General features: G+C 42.0%; 1 protein-coding gene across 1 annotated transcript; it reads right to left on the bottom strand.

Moving 5' to 3' along the window:
- Positions 1–863: 863 nt before the first annotated feature.
- LOC127331456 (nuclear pore complex protein NUP214) lies at positions 864–14,475 on the bottom strand. Its single transcript, XM_051357635.2, has 18 exons — positions 14,087–14,475; positions 13,778–13,995; positions 13,162–13,324; positions 12,541–12,687; positions 11,750–11,874; positions 10,782–10,891; positions 10,362–10,504; positions 10,119–10,281; positions 9,817–9,995; positions 8,953–9,716; positions 8,142–8,294; positions 8,004–8,061; positions 6,216–6,349; positions 6,021–6,145; positions 5,251–5,569; positions 4,835–5,042; positions 2,711–4,708; positions 864–1,360 (listed from the first exon to the last, which is right to left on the bottom strand). The coding sequence occupies exons 1-18, from the start codon at positions 14,295–14,297 to the stop codon at positions 1,239–1,241; spliced, it is 5,340 nt and encodes a 1,779-aa protein (XP_051213595.1). The 5' UTR covers positions 14,298–14,475; the 3' UTR covers positions 864–1,238.
- Between the last annotated feature and the right edge of the window lie 913 nt (positions 14,476–15,388).

Genomic DNA, 15,388 nt, shown 5'->3' with positions numbered 1-15,388 from the left:
AAGGGTTTGTTCCCCACATCTCTGTGTGGTTTTGCATTTTGCACATACAAGAAACCAAATGAAATTTTGAGGCAGCCAGATGCTCTGGGGCTTGCTGAAAAAGCTTGACCAGCTTGCGCATACAAAAAGTAAAGAAGGATGCCACAGAGTAGTATTTTCTCTGTTCTTTTAAAAGCGTGCACTTTCTTTTTTGCTGGTTGGATTATGTTTCCAGCTGCTACGTGGATCGATCAAATATATGCTCTAATTTGGTAACTGAATCAGCAGCCATTGTAACTGTGACCAGGCAGATCATCGCACCATTATACTGAGATAAGCAAGGTGTCATTCTGATATGCCCGTAAGAGTGAGGCGTACGTGCCTGCGTGCGTGCATATGTTCTGTTCAGAACAGATGCTTGATTCTCTAGCATCTGTTGTGAGTTGTCAACAAAAATGACCGAACCTGATCAGTGATCTCAAGGAACTAAAACCATGCACATATTCTTTCAGCATCAGTCCACGGGCAGGAAAAGAAAGAAAATGTAACATGGCGCCTTAAAACATGGAATAAACTCCTGCCCGTAGCTTTTCCCCTCCTTATATTTTGCGCAAAGATGAATGAATACATTCGGCTGTTTCTTGTTAATGAGTACTACCTCTGGTCCCTATTAATCAACGCGGTCACTGCACTAATCTACGTGCATGCACTGAACTCCTCCGTGTCGATTAAAAACAACCGGAGGGAGTATTTGGCATCACATACTTTTTTCTTTTCTTTGTCCAACCTAAACACTCGCAAATATAGGAATATAAGGGAAGGTATACATAGTGTGAAATAGTGAATTTGCAACCAATGTCAGCAGTTCACCAAGCCACAAGGCAAATACAAAAGAAACCATTTCTCTTCAGATGTTGTACAAAACCACCGGCAGTCCACGGTCTGGTGTAGCTAGGGTGTCAAGCAGTGCCTGCTTTCTGTCCCGCAAATGAAAATTTAGTGCAAAAAGTGTCACGGAACAGATTGAAATTTGAGCTAGCTTAGAGCAAACATGTATCCGCAACCCGTGCCGCTTGCCACCCTAGGTGTAGCCATGAACACCGATAAATATCATCTCAGAGACTAATGATAAAGAAGTGACATTACTAGGGCAATATATCCACATTATCCACCTATCCATGACCAATACTGTACATTCTTTAGAAGGACAAGGACTGATGATGTACTTGGGGCTTGGCGGTGCCTGGACACAAACTGCACTATTTTCTCATCTGTGTCAAAAAATCTGCCGGGGGTCCTCCAGGCCCAGTGGTGCCACCCGAACCAAATGCCGAGAAACTACTGGCACCTTGATTATTACTGCCAAAAGCTCCAAAGCCACCTTCCAGATTAACAAAATTATGTTAGTCTTCAAAAAATGCAGACAGGATATCATGCAAAACATAGAAATATATGATATGTGAACGAAATTCAAAGTTGGTTTAAGATCAAGCTATAAGATAAAACTCATCATTTTTAGTCACAATTTTGCACGAGGAAAACAGTTCATAAATTGATAATTTTGTTGTGTCAACTAAGAGGACTATATTAAAGATAATCTTGTGGGACACCAAGCCTACATTTAGAATTACAAATGACAATACCAATATTCAAGTAATAAATGATTGGCAAGCATGTTTATGCAAAATGATCAACAATTAAGTAATTAGTAATTATTCAGTTTACCATCACAGTTACGCAAAAAGATAATATCTTAAATAAGCCAAGTACTCCTAAACCTAATTACCAGATAAAAAAGACAACAAAAATAAAGAATGTGCTTGTTTTGGAAGTATACTTCTAAATACAGCCCCAACTGAGCAACCTTGTCAAAACCTAATTGATGCCTGACAAGGAAACCAAACTCCACATTTTGTTGTAGGCAAAAAGAGTTATATATTGATCTCCCATTTCCATAAGAAACAAGCACTATGATATCAGTTTAGGTTCAAAAAACACCTAGTAAATGTCAGATTTACTAAATTTCAGAACATCGTGGAAACATCAAACATCTACTACACTTAATTGCCATAAATTAACAACCTCAGATCACTGTGCTAGATAGAGGCCATTTTGGCCCTGTAAACAACCCAATAACAAGGTAAAGGTAAGCCATACAGTGATGTTAAACTAAATTCAAAGGTTACACAGCTTAATGGATGTTAAACATTTGCCACTGCCATTTAATTGTAGGAATATATATTTCTCGACAAAGAAAATTGCATGGAACATCAAACACGAAGGCATTTAACAAGGCATAGTTCAGTCAAATCTCCCCCTTTCTGTTGCAGCTGCTGCCATGTACTATTTGTAGGAGTTTCACTACGTGTATAAGATGTATATCGGATGCTTGTTTTATACTGCAAAAGATACCTCCCGCCCCTTGTCGCTGATTTAGTAATATGGAACGAAAGGGGTATGTAATTAAATATCTGGAATTAAATTACAACCTCCAGCCCGAATTACTTGTCATGAATGCACAAGCAAGCTAGCTACAAATCTGCTCATGGTTGCAACAAGTAAATGGGGCCGAAGGGAGTAGTGTAACTGGGTGGAAAGGTTAGGTGACCACTCTTAACCATTACCTAGAACATTGGCGCATAAACATGTACCCAACACATCTAATCATGAATACATATATAAATGTGCATAAATAATATCAGAAATAGAGCAAAAAACATTGAGATCTCACCACTTCCGAAGCCACCTCCCTGGGCTGCACCTCCAAAACCACCACCCTGGACTGCACCCCCAAAACCACCACCCTGGGCTGCACCTCCAAAACCACCACCCTGGGCTGCACCTCCAAAACCACCACCCTGGGCTGCACCCCCAAAACCACCAGCAGATGAAGCTGCTGCACCAAAACCACCACCTTTGGAGGCAAGAGAAGCAAACCCTCCACCAGTAGCAGCAGCAGCAGCAAACCCTCCACCAGCAGAAGTAGCAGCTGCAGAGAAGCCCCCACCTGCTGCAGCACCAGCAAATCCAGAATTACTGGAAGGTGCAGAAGCAAAAGCCCCAAACTGGCGTGATTGTCCAAAAGAACCTAGAACAGATCCAAGCGCCTGCTGAGCACCAAACTGCGCAGGTTGCCCAAATCCTGACTGCTGCCCACCCCCAATTTGTGCAGGCTGCCCAAATCCTGACTGTTTTGCAGATCCAATTTGTGCCAGCTGACCAAATCCTGACTGAGTTTGTGTTGGCTGCCCAAAACCTGCCTGCTGACCAGCTCCAATTTGTGCAGACTGCCCAAATCCCGACTGCTGCCCTGCTCCAACCTGTGCAGCCTGTCCAAATCCACTAAGCCCACTTGAGAATGCACTAGAAAATGTACTTGAGCTAGTTGATTGAGATGGCTGTGCTGGTTGAGATGAAGGAATGCTCAGTGATGCTGGACGGAAAAGCTGTCCTGGGCTGGTGGTCAAAGTAAATGGTGAACCTGAGGATTTACTGTCAGATGTACCAAATGTACCCCCAAAAGGATTTGAATTTTTAGGACTTGAAGAAGGTGCAGACCCAAGACCAAACCCACCAAGGGCTCCCAAGTTGAGATCTGCTCTTGCAGGAGACTCCTCATCCATATCCTCTTCATCTGATGAGAGATTGCTTGATCCTGCATCTTTTCTTGTGGAAGTGATAACAGCAGATTCTGTTGACCCTGGCACAATCTTAGGCATAGATGGAGGATTAGAAGGTAAGCTGCTACTGGTCATTTGAAGCAATGCAGTTGTGCTTTCAGTTGTAGATATGCCTGTTGAGAGAGCACTTAAAGGGGTTGTCGTTCCAGTCACCTCTGATGCCACCACTTCAGGTTTAGATACATTTTTATTCAAGCCAGGTGATGACTCCCTAGCAGGTGTTGGTATAGATGGTATGGAGCTAGACACGGTACCCTGAGGTACTGTTGGGGAAGTTCCTGACATTGATTTCTGTGATAGGGGTATGGAAGAAACAGTTGAAGATGAAGCATCTGAAGTCTTCGCAGCTGATCCTTGCAATGTTGATGAGGGCAATGCAGCTAAGGAGGAAGCACCTGACATGATAGAGAATGAAGACGATTGTGATGCTGGTGAAAATGCATGAGCTTGTAGTGCCACCTGAGGTGAAGCTTTGGCTGAGTTCTGCACAGTATCACTGACTCCACTAAGTTGAAAAGTCTTCCCATGCAACACAACAGGCTTAGAAGGTTCAGAGGACAAAGAAGGTTTATTAGCACCCATATTCTGTGGAGAAATGCCCAATCCTTTGATGCTTCCAAAAGATGGCACATCCTGGTCACTATGTCTATTCTTTGTAGTCAAGGTAGATCCAGCTCCAGATTCCCCAGACAAAGTTTTTGAAGGCAGTGAGCTTGTCACTGATGATGACATATCTGGTCGTGTATTGGCATTAATTTTAGGAGTTATTGTTGTTTTGAAGGTCAGAGTATTTGACTTAGGCACAGTATGAGTTGTTCCGAAGGGTGAAACATTGGGTGAGCTGATCCTATCCCTTGTATCCTTCTGTGTGTAACTGAATGATGCCGGTGAAGATGTCACAACCTTTGAAGACAGATCAGCACTTTTTATTCGCCCTGGTAACTCAAGATGCTTTTGCTCCGGGCCTTGAGATGGCCCAGCCGGTTCCTTTACCCATTTGAACAAAGAGTTGTGCTGGGGTTCTGACGGTTTTGTTTTCTCATCCAGCACTGTAAAAGACAAGCAGAAGTCATATATTGTAACAATGTCTATAACCAGGATCTCCTGGAAATACCAAAGTGCAGTTTCTCAATAAGTATCTACGGGAGATTTGGAGCCTACAGCTCATAACTTACCTTCAGCTGGAGAACGCAGCCTGCTAGTATATGATTCTACTAAGGATGAACTGGGGCTACCACTAAGAGTTTCTCGGGAGATAGCTGCCATTTGAGAATCAAACATTTTCTTGTTTGACCTGAATGGAAGATCACTGCTGATCTTGAGGCGTTGATGTTGCGTTATTCTCTTTACGGTAGTTTTCTGAGGCTCCAAGCTAGCCAAACTCTATCAAAAGAAAAAAAAATGTGGTTATATCTGCTTTCAGTCGACCACAAAGAACACAAATAAGACACAGCAATCAATGCCAAGAGAGAAAAAAATCCATTTAAATGAGGAGATTAATGGAACCAAGAACTAAAGATCGACAACTTCTTTGCAAATAAATGTACATATAAGATATAAATGAAAATTTTGTCAGGGTTAAATAATTTACCCTATCCAGTGACTCTCTCCTCCTTCGGGCAGTCTCAGGCTCAGCACTCTTGGAAGGTCCCAGCATGCCCTTAGCGTGTTCTTTTGTGGATGGAAACCTCTGATTTAACTTGGAAGGGGTAACGCCTGAAAATTTGGTTGCATCTGTCGTATGGGCTAGCCCAATTGACTCAAACAACTCTTTGGTCACTGTCCCTCGCTTCTTAGAAGGAGAACTTATATTTAGTACAGATATCTGCTTTGAAAGGCATTCAGATAGTTGCTCAGCTGCAGCTAATTGCGAATTCAATGCATTGTACACACTGGATAATTGTGTCTGGCTGTCAAATAAATACTGGAAATCAGGTAAGAAGCTCAGTAGCTCAAATAAATATATGAATTTGGAAATGACTGAAGACAAAAGGTGAAACTAAACAGAAGAGTGGTTAGAACACAACAAACAAAGAAATTGGCAAAATTATTTTCTGAATTAATTAAACTACAATTCTACCACTATGGCGCACAAAAACAAACAAAGTGATTGAGGTTCGTTAAAATGAGAAGAAATTCCAACAGTCTAATACAGTCAAATGTGCAAGCAAAGAAACCATCGATTTTACGCCAAGAGAGATTTACGGATCAATCCAGTCACAGAATGAACAGGCTAGCAAAATGATTGATTTCACTTTGAAAGAAATCACAACAACAAATGTTTGAATATTGATCCAAGTTTGTCATCCATTTGATGTTATCGTTGGAAATTTCTACCGAGATGTTAGAGTAGAAGAATACCTAGACCGTGGCTTGTTGGAATAAACAACTCTACGACTAGAAGCAACTCTTCCTGTTTCACCAAATTTGTTCATCTCCAGATTATTGAAGTGCCTCTCCAGCTCTACCAGCTGATTTGTCAAATTCTATATGATGAAGAAAAAGCCAATATTAGTTCATTAATATTTCGAAAAGACTTGAGTCAGACCTTAGTACCTGATTAGCTTTGAGAATATTTTGCCTTTTCGTTTCAAATTCTGGACTCAATTTCTGGCGGTTCCAGATATCCCAGTACTGAGTATCTGAAGACTGACTGAGAATTCCCTTCATATAAGCTTGCCTAGCAGAAACTGCAGATAAATAGAAAATAAGGTCATTTAATGTGCAATTCAAACGATTATATTTGCACATTTATCCTTGCCCAAGAAAAGGGCTTGGAGGTACAGCCAATTAACTGTTTATCTCTCCAGTCTCTACTCTTCAATGTCCAGGAATCGTCAAAAAGTACCAGCAATAACTTGGAAATCTTTATAGACCATCTGGTAAACTTATAAGCATGTTGCATCTGAAAGATTAGATAATTGGTGATGCCATAATTTTGATAAACAGTGTTAATAATTCAAGTTAACAGAATCTTGTTACAGCCCAGACAGTGACACAGCACTCAAACACTGGTATATGAGATTCAATGAGCAAGCCTTTGGTAAACTCTTTGCAGATCGATTTTAGCAGATGCAACATAAGGAACCCCAGTTTGTCGCCAACTATTAAGTGTCGCTCGACAAGTCTAGGTTTGTCGCACGACAAGTCTACGTGTCGCAACTCTGATGTCGACACGCTGGAGCGACACGACAAGTTGAACTTGTCGATCGACAAGTTGACTTGTCGGCGACAAACCTCGACTTGTCTAGGTCAACTGGTCAAGCGACAAGTTATATGCCTGGGTTATAAAATGTCTTGGTGAAACCCTACGACCTAGAAACTGGTCACGTCTCAGCTCCCTACCCCAGCCGCCTCTCCCTGGCGCCCATCCCCTGTCGCCGCCTCTCCTCTGGCCACCGCCGGCTCGCCGACTTGTGTGCCATCTGAACATATTCTATATTTCTATTATGTAGCTTATGTTGAACCTGGGTGGTGTGGACTCATTTGTTTGCTAAGTTGATGTAACTTGAGTGCTTAAGTTGCTTACTTGCTTTGCTTTTATGCACATGCTGGTCTGCTGATAGGCTAATTGCTTAGTATTTTTTAGTAGTTCCTTGTCGACAACACATCGACAAGTCTAGCACTTGTCGAGACTTGTCACAACTTGTCTGCTTGTCGGTACCCCAGCGACAAGTTGCGACACGTCGACACGTAATCGTTGATTGTCGCCTGGCCTAACAGTCATGGTTTAGTTTTATAGTGTGAACTATTTTTCTATCTGAAGGATCATATTTTGAGGGGGGTCTCAAAATTCCAAAATGTGCAAAAGGCGTGTGGGAGATGGCGTATAAACTTAGTCAAAAGGTGAATGTTTTCAAACTTTGACCAAATATATTGAACAAAATATCAACAAGTACAACTATAATACTAAATAAGTATATTATGAAAATATATCTTGGTTTACAGATCTTCATATTTTCATAATATATTCTTGGTCAAACTGTGAAAACATTGACTTTTTATCTAAGTTTATACGCCGCCTATTTAGGGATGGAGGAAGTAAGGAAATTTATGAGCATCATCAAAAGATGAGAGATACAATATATCAACATCTTTCCAAAAACAAAGGGTACCATGTTCAGTAAGTATTCTGCACCAAAAAAAGGGGCACCAAATCAAGTGCATGGGATTTCAGCAAATTACTGGTTACAAACCAGTGTTGGTGTACAGCCTACATTGAGCAAAAGATTTGAATGATGATGAAATTATTTCTTAAAGGTAAATATTAATGACCCTACATCTGTTCTAGGTTAAGGTAAAGGATTTCTATTGTTTTAATTCCAGGTGTAAACAGGGATGTACCTTGGAACATCTTATTTCGCAGATCATCAGCTTTTAAACATTGTTCCTCTAATTTGTTCTGGAGATCAAAATAAGAAATGTTAAGTAACAATTTTGAACAAGCAGCATCGAGGATCTGGATGAAAATAATTCTATTACCTTGAAGACCTGCAATAATTCCAAAAAGTTTTGCAGATCACCCTCAAGAACTGAAAGAGGACGCTGCTGCAAAGTTATGCAAGCATCTCTGAAACCACCGTCTTTTTCTATGTATGCCAGGAGGGTGTCTAACTCCTCGGTCATATCATTTATCTGTTCAATGGAAGGGCAAGAGCTTATTGGTCAAAACATAGAAGATGCAACACACATGGGTTGGTAGCTAGGTGCTTACTTAGGTATAGCAAACTGTTAAGTATATCCAAATCAATATTTAGATTATTCCATACATTGAAGAATAGCATATGTTCACTACAGTTATCAACAGTTACAAGACAAATATGGTCCTAGCATGAAACAATCGAAGAATACAAACAAAGTACTACCTCTGTCTATAAATAGAGGTCTGAGATTTGTCTAAATCTGGATATATCTATACGCTATTTAGTGTCTAGATACATCCAGATTTAGACAAACCTCAGACATCTATTTATAGACGGAGGCAGTAAAACAAGTTCAGGTCTCTGGACTGGTGCAGGAGTACATATAATGATCTAGTTTAGTTTTAATTTAAGGGTTAAAAAAATGCTGGAGAGGTTGGACAAGGTAAACATATGTAAGAAACTCAACAAATATGATACTTATGAGTTATGACACATTAGACAAGGTGAACATATTTAGGAAACTCAATCGATCGGATACTTATGACAGTGTTGTATATCACCATGAGTCAGAAAATATAACAAACATTAAAATCAGGTCACAGCAAGGCAGAATAATAAACATTATAGTAAAACATCTTTGTTTATCTTACACTGTAAAACTTTTTAGATAGATCTTGTTCGGTATCAAACATTTTTCCTAACTTAACATTTCTTGAATCCGCTGACGTATGAGTCCGGTTGTTATGTGATTTGCCAATGCTTTGCTGTGGCAGAGGTGATCCATGGGAGGTAGGAAGTACTTCGAGATTTCCTGCCCTAAACCCAGCAGATGAAGATCCAGCCAGTTTATTTGGAGAAATCGGCAACGATGGTGCAGGACTTAAGCCAGCTGAGGACCCAAGAACTTTTTTCTCAGTAGTGTAGCTGGTTTGCGCCGAGTAGCTTCCAAAACCAGTACCCTCATTCCTTTCTGCGGTCTTAACTGGACCTGATCCGTCAGAGCTGAACAATGATGATTTAAAAGTAAGGCTACCACCACCTTTTGTAGTGTTCTGAGATCCCCCAAATGCTCCCAGTGGTTTGGCTGAATCAAGGCCATCTTTACCAAGTTGGCTGTTTGCAAAACTGCTGCTGTTGTTCGGTTGCCAGGAAGAAATTAATTCACTAGATCCCTTGCTTCCTGTTGAATTCAGGCCAACATTATTAGCAGTAGAAAAGCTGAATGGCATTCCAGGTTTCGTGTTGCTTGTTGGTGCTGAGCTCAAGGGAGGTGCAAATGGGGAATCCATGTTCACTTGCTTGGTATTCAATGACTTCTTATCGGAAGTGATAGACAACGAACTGCCAGCTATGTCCTTATTTTTTGAAACTGAGGGACTGCTCTCTGCATCTCTTGATCCATGCTGGTCTCTCTCTGCATAATATAAGAAACAGCAAAATTCTTTAAGCTCCCAACAGGCTAAAACAGCCCAACAGAAGTGCAAAACAGTAACTCCTGTGTAGCCATCTCTTACCTGCATGTGCACTAGATGGCTCAGCCCCAGGTTCTGCGAGCAGGCTCTTGGCCATTGAGCTTGTAACACTTGGAGTCAAGTCCTTTCCAGATACAGTTGCAGGAGAAATTTGTTTATTCACATTACTATCTTCAATAGAAGACAGACTTGTTTGAGGTAAATCGGAAGGGTCAGAAATCCTAAATTCGAGAACAGAGTCAATACAAGCAAGATACTCAAAACAACATAACAGTATACATGAAATGCATTAGAAAAAGTGGACAGTTGTTTATGCAACTGCCAAGTTTCAACACAAGACCTACCTGGCAAGATAATAAATAATTAGTTTCCCTTCACTAGTCAAACAAAGTAGAAGATGTTGAGGAGCAACCTCCTTCTGTTCAGGTCCGACCAGTACTGTGATCTTCTGAAATAATGAAACATTCTCCACACCAAATCCCAATATGACATTGTCATCGCCATTCTCTGAGAGCCAAAAGGAGCATATACAGTTTTAAGAGCAAAGAATGGCATGTTTTATTGTGGTTTTCTGAGTTATGCCATACCTTGCAGATCAATCCTAGGACTATATTTATCCTCCACCATTTCAAGGTATACCACAGTTCTTTCATCATCAGTTATGGACGGCCATTTCAAAAGTGAAATGTGGTCATCTGTGCTCTTTTTATTTGAATAAACCATGAGATCCCTGCCAAATTACACAAACATATCAGGCATGGCAAGTGTAACAGGACAATGTCAGAATCCATCTGCAAATACCCTCTTTAAACTATTGTTTATCTATATGTATGGGGCAATCATTAATAATTATTCCTGATGTAGAGGCTCCCCTACGGTATTTATGTAAAATCAACAATTCTTCATGAATCATGACACCACCATACACACAAAGCACACAAGATAGACGATAGAAAATCATAGAGAAGTACTATTCAACGAAGAATGTCAAATCCAGTTTTGCATACCAGCGATGAAGATAGCCCAATAGCAAATTTGGTCCAGCTCCAGATGGTAAAATATCATCCATGATACCTCCAAAAAAATCGTAGCTAAAAACAACTGGCTTGCTTGAGCTCTATATGGCATTAAGAAAGCAACAGCATTAATTTCAGCCAATAAGTATTGATATTTGAAGTCAAAGAGGGACAAACTAGAATATCTTAGACGGACACAAAAAATCATCGCATACAGCTGAGGATTCCTTCCTAAGTTAAACATAATAATTACAAGCACATATGCTATCCATCATCAGAACCTAATAGGCTTATAGATCTTGGCATACATGTGGCCTTCTTACATTCTTTCATGATAAATTTATGCTATCAGTTCAGTACTGTTGGATAGACATGATTGCAAGTAGTTTACTAAGGAATCTGCTCCATGTGAGTTACAAGTTACAAATACTCCTTCGAAAGATTAGAAAAATAGTCTACAAATCAATATTGATATATCACCACATGTCAGAAGCATGAAGCATTTGATCTCTTTGGTACAGGATGAACATCTAGACCAACATTCAGACAATGGAGATACATTTGATTCGTTAAGACAAAGCTTTGATCAATAACTACTCTATTGGTACTCCGTATGTGGTTTATGTGATACACGACACAATCATTAGTGACACTTTTGAATGTGAATCTAATGACAGCAATGTTATATCATATAAATTATGTGTTGACGGAGACCACCTTATATTTTCAGACAGACGGAGTATTTAATTTACATTTCTGAAACATACAACTATTGGCAACATTTGATCTTGTGTACATAAATATGCTTTCAAACTATATCCATCCCAAATTGATTAGCTTTCTGCAAACATGTTCCCGGAAAGAACATTTTGAAAATGACATATTTGTCAAAAGAAACACCATACTATAAAATGTGAATCAAAAGAGGAGATGCAGCCAGAACAAGAAGAACAATTAACCTCGAAAAATGTATTGCCTCCGCTTCTTATAACTTGGACCAGATAACCCACTTCGTTGCTTTCTTCATCCAATCGAACACAACCGACAACAATGCTATCATCGCGCACCCAACCAATGGAATCCACTGATGGAAATTAGAAATTATTATAACATCAACAGGGAATTATGGTAATTGGTAACTTTTACTTAACATAATTTGATGTATTGAACAGTGCGTCGACAAGAGCAACGTAATGAATTGATGATCGAATGACTGGAGAAAGAAATGTGCAACACAAAGGACATAACTTAACTATATCATCTTCTAGTATCATCTCAAAAAATTCCTAAGGAACTCAACTCAGCATCATTGCCAATGGTTCTTTGATTATATATATTTTTAGTATGTGGTGCACTTCACAAACTCCTTCAACCATTTTGTTCATCCTGCAATGCAATCATATTTGTGAACTGTGTGATGCTCGCTCATTTGGTGCCCAAGGAGAACCAAGCTTACTAGCGCCATCTACTTAGACTACAGATCAATCAATTTACAAGGCAGAGAACATATCGTGAGTCAGCGACAAAACAAGCTAACTCTCAGGGTAGCAATGTGGTCATGTTAGAAAACTACATTTCATTATTGCTGCAATCCACCACGGGGATATCAGGCATAAGTGCATAGCCTTACAGAACAGGGGACGGGGTGAATGTGTGTGTGCAGAATAATAGTAGCAGGAAAACTGGAGCAACTCGAGCATTCATTATATACCTCGTATATATACCAAAAACGAAAATGCAGGTCTGTTACCTTTGATGTCAGTGCCCTCTGAATCACTCTCAGAACACAACTGAAACAAGAGGGCCATGCAACATGTTTCCTTCAAATCTGAGGATAATATCCTGAGTGAATTCTTTCTTGCAACAGCAATGTGATTCCCGTCCTTGGAACAGTCAACTACATATATTTCAGAAAGATGGCGAACTTCAGTATAACAAAGACACTTATGAATAGCTTCAATTACAGCACTGGAAGAAATGTTTTAGAAAATTGAAAGAATTTCAAAGGACAACACATATAAGCCCCAGAAGTGAGCTGGTGCCTGAATATCGATGTTGTAAGTGCACCCAAGACAGCCCTCTAATAATATCAATCAAATTAACTTTGTAAAGACTGAGTGTTACAGAGAATATACAATAGGGGGAACTGGTGGTTGAAGTTCCCAACCAATAGTATAGATTGTAGAAATAGTACAAGATCATGAAGTTCTTGTTCTTTTGATCCTCAATAATGTAGCATTAACAGAGTACCAGACAAATACGAATTAATATAAGTACACACATGTACAAATTAGTGGATGAGTCCAGATATAGTAGAAGCTATGAAAGTACAAGAATATCAACTCATGCAGGGGCAGGAGAAGAGGCTAACCAGCATCAACATTTTCCATCACATCCTTGAGGTCTTCTTCCCCCAAACTCCCATGAGATAGCAGTCCACCATTTGAGAGTACAATATAGGCGTGATTTAGCCACTTGAAATCTTTAATAGTGCCAGATTGTCCCAGGCTACATGATGAGGATGGCTCAACATCCTATATAGTGAAATTGTTAAGGAAACATTATAAGCTTTACAAGCAGCCACTGCTGAAATCCTATATAGTGAAATTGCTAAGGAAACATTACACAAAAGCAGCCACTGCTGAAAACATATATAGTGAAATTGTTAAGGAAACATTATAAGCTTTACAGAAGCAGCCACTGCTGAGAACATATATCAGATCAACGGATCCCGTGCTCATCCATACTACTCCCATCTCACTAGAGTAAAAGTGGTATTGCCAGAAACCACCAAAGTATTAAAAGCTGGTTGATGCACATAGATGCAATTAGCACATTACAAGCAGCCTGTTCTTAGATAGACATCTAGTATCTCGGAATGCTGTGAAAATTCATTGCAACAAAACAGATACCCCCATTGCACTGCCCTGGACCGACATGTATTGCTCACACGAATTTGTGGGAAACTGATGAAGAGATGATCTAACCTTATCAGTGAGCAACGAGGTAACCGAGAAGAATTTGATGTCGCTGCCGGCGCAGGCAGCAAGCACGGACTCGTCGCGCGAGAGCGCTAGGAGCGAGACGGCGGGGAGGGGCACGTCAGCGACGCAGCAGTCCTGCGCGCAGCGGGTGCTCGCCTTGCCCTTCTCCCGCGCCTCCTTGCTGGCCTCGATCAGCGCCTTGGTCCGCGCGGCGATAAACCCTGGACACGGAGCGGGGAAACCCTAGGGGGGTGAGATCGAGAGGAATGCTGGGGCGGGCGCTTGGCTGGTTGGTGATTCGCGGCGGCTTACCGTTGGGGTGCGCGAGGAATACGGCGGCGTGGCGGTTGGAGACGGCGAGCGGGCGCGCGGGCGGGGACTGGAGGTCGAAGAGGGGGAGCGGGGCGGAGGCCCTGGGCAGGACGGGGATGGGGTCGCCGGCGAGGCGGAAGACGAAGTCGGTGGTGCAGTCCTGCTCGCCCTCGACCTCGTCGGAGAGGTCCAGCTCGCGCGGCGCCGCCATGGCCGCCGGAGATTAGGGTTCCGGGCAGGAGGTCGGAGAAGCTGCGCTGCGCTGCGGCGAGCCGAGGCAGCAGAAGGGATTTTGGAATTTCGAATTGCTCGGAGATTTATGAAGCCGGTGGGTTAGTAGCGTGGTTTGTCAGCTTGAGCAGTGTTGCCGACTTGCCGGCGCGGCGGAGGCGGCGCTTTCCCGGTGGGGATTGACGGCGGTAGAGGCATGGCTGTGGGCCAGAAAGGAATGGGCCCTTGTGAGCTTCGGTTATGGGCTTCTGTTGTGGGCTATTGAGATTGGGATTTCCTGGGCCTTTATTTCAATCAGCTGGCAGCCCCTTTTTTGCTAATCATGTTTTCCCCCTGCATTGCTATCGTCAACTTTGGGATTTCCTATTTATCGCTCACCGCGGTAACTAATAGCGCACATACACGGTACTCTCGTGGTTTAGGCCAGCCGAGGAAGAACTTAGGGTATGTGGGTGGGGTGGGTGGGGTGGGTGTAGGGTGAGCTTCTCCTTCGTCTCTGGTGATCGAGGGAGGTTAGGGTTGAGGGTGCGTGTGCGGAGGGTACTTGTCGGAGATAGGGAAGCTTTAGATGGATGGGCAGGACGTCATACTGGCGGAGATTGTGGCTCCCGCGGGGAGGGACGACAAGGCAGCACGATAGCCGATGGAGGCCGTTGGTGACAAAAGTGTCGTGTGGCTAAATGGCAAAGCAGACAATAAAGGGGTAAACAATGGTGGAGGTGATTTCTTCACACATCAATGCGGACGCTCCTAGGTCGGCTCTCTCTATTTTCCTTTAAGCGTTGGTGGCATACATCACGTTATCTGTGTTGAATAGATGCACTCGTCAATGCATAGTGAGGCGTGGGTGAACACCGCGCTCACGCGAAGCCTCACCCGACAGTCAGGGTAGCGACATGTGGCTAACGTTTTGATCCGGCGGCAGCAGCGGCAGCAGACGGCGACCACTCACGTATGATGGTATCGAGCGAGATTGGATTGAGCAGTTTGAGAAAGAAGAAATAGGTTGGTCGCAGCCTGTTTGCTCATTCTGGCTTAGTTTATGGTTGCTAAAATGTGGTGGTTGTGCTT

The sequence above is a fragment of the Lolium perenne genome, chromosome 2 (genome assembly GCF_019359855.2).
Source record: "Lolium perenne isolate Kyuss_39 chromosome 2, Kyuss_2.0, whole genome shotgun sequence".
Classification (NCBI taxonomy): Eukaryota; Viridiplantae; Streptophyta; class Magnoliopsida; order Poales; family Poaceae; genus Lolium; species Lolium perenne.
The sequence above is the reverse complement of the archived record's forward strand: the minus strand, read 5'-3'. Positions and strand labels throughout refer to the sequence as shown.

Coding starts and splice junctions, on each gene's coding strand:
- LOC127331456 (XM_051357635.2), bottom strand. CDS start 14,297: ATGGCGGCGCCGCGCGAGCTGGACCTCTCCGACGAGGTCGAGGGCGAG. Junction 12,688..13,161: donor GATGGAAAATGTTGATGCTG/GTTAGCCTCTTC, acceptor AAATATATGTAG/TTGACTGTTCCAAGGACGGG. Junction 8,295..8,952: donor TATCTAAAAAGTTTTACAGT/GTAAGATAAACA, acceptor TCCATTGAACAG/ATAAATGATATGACCGAGGA.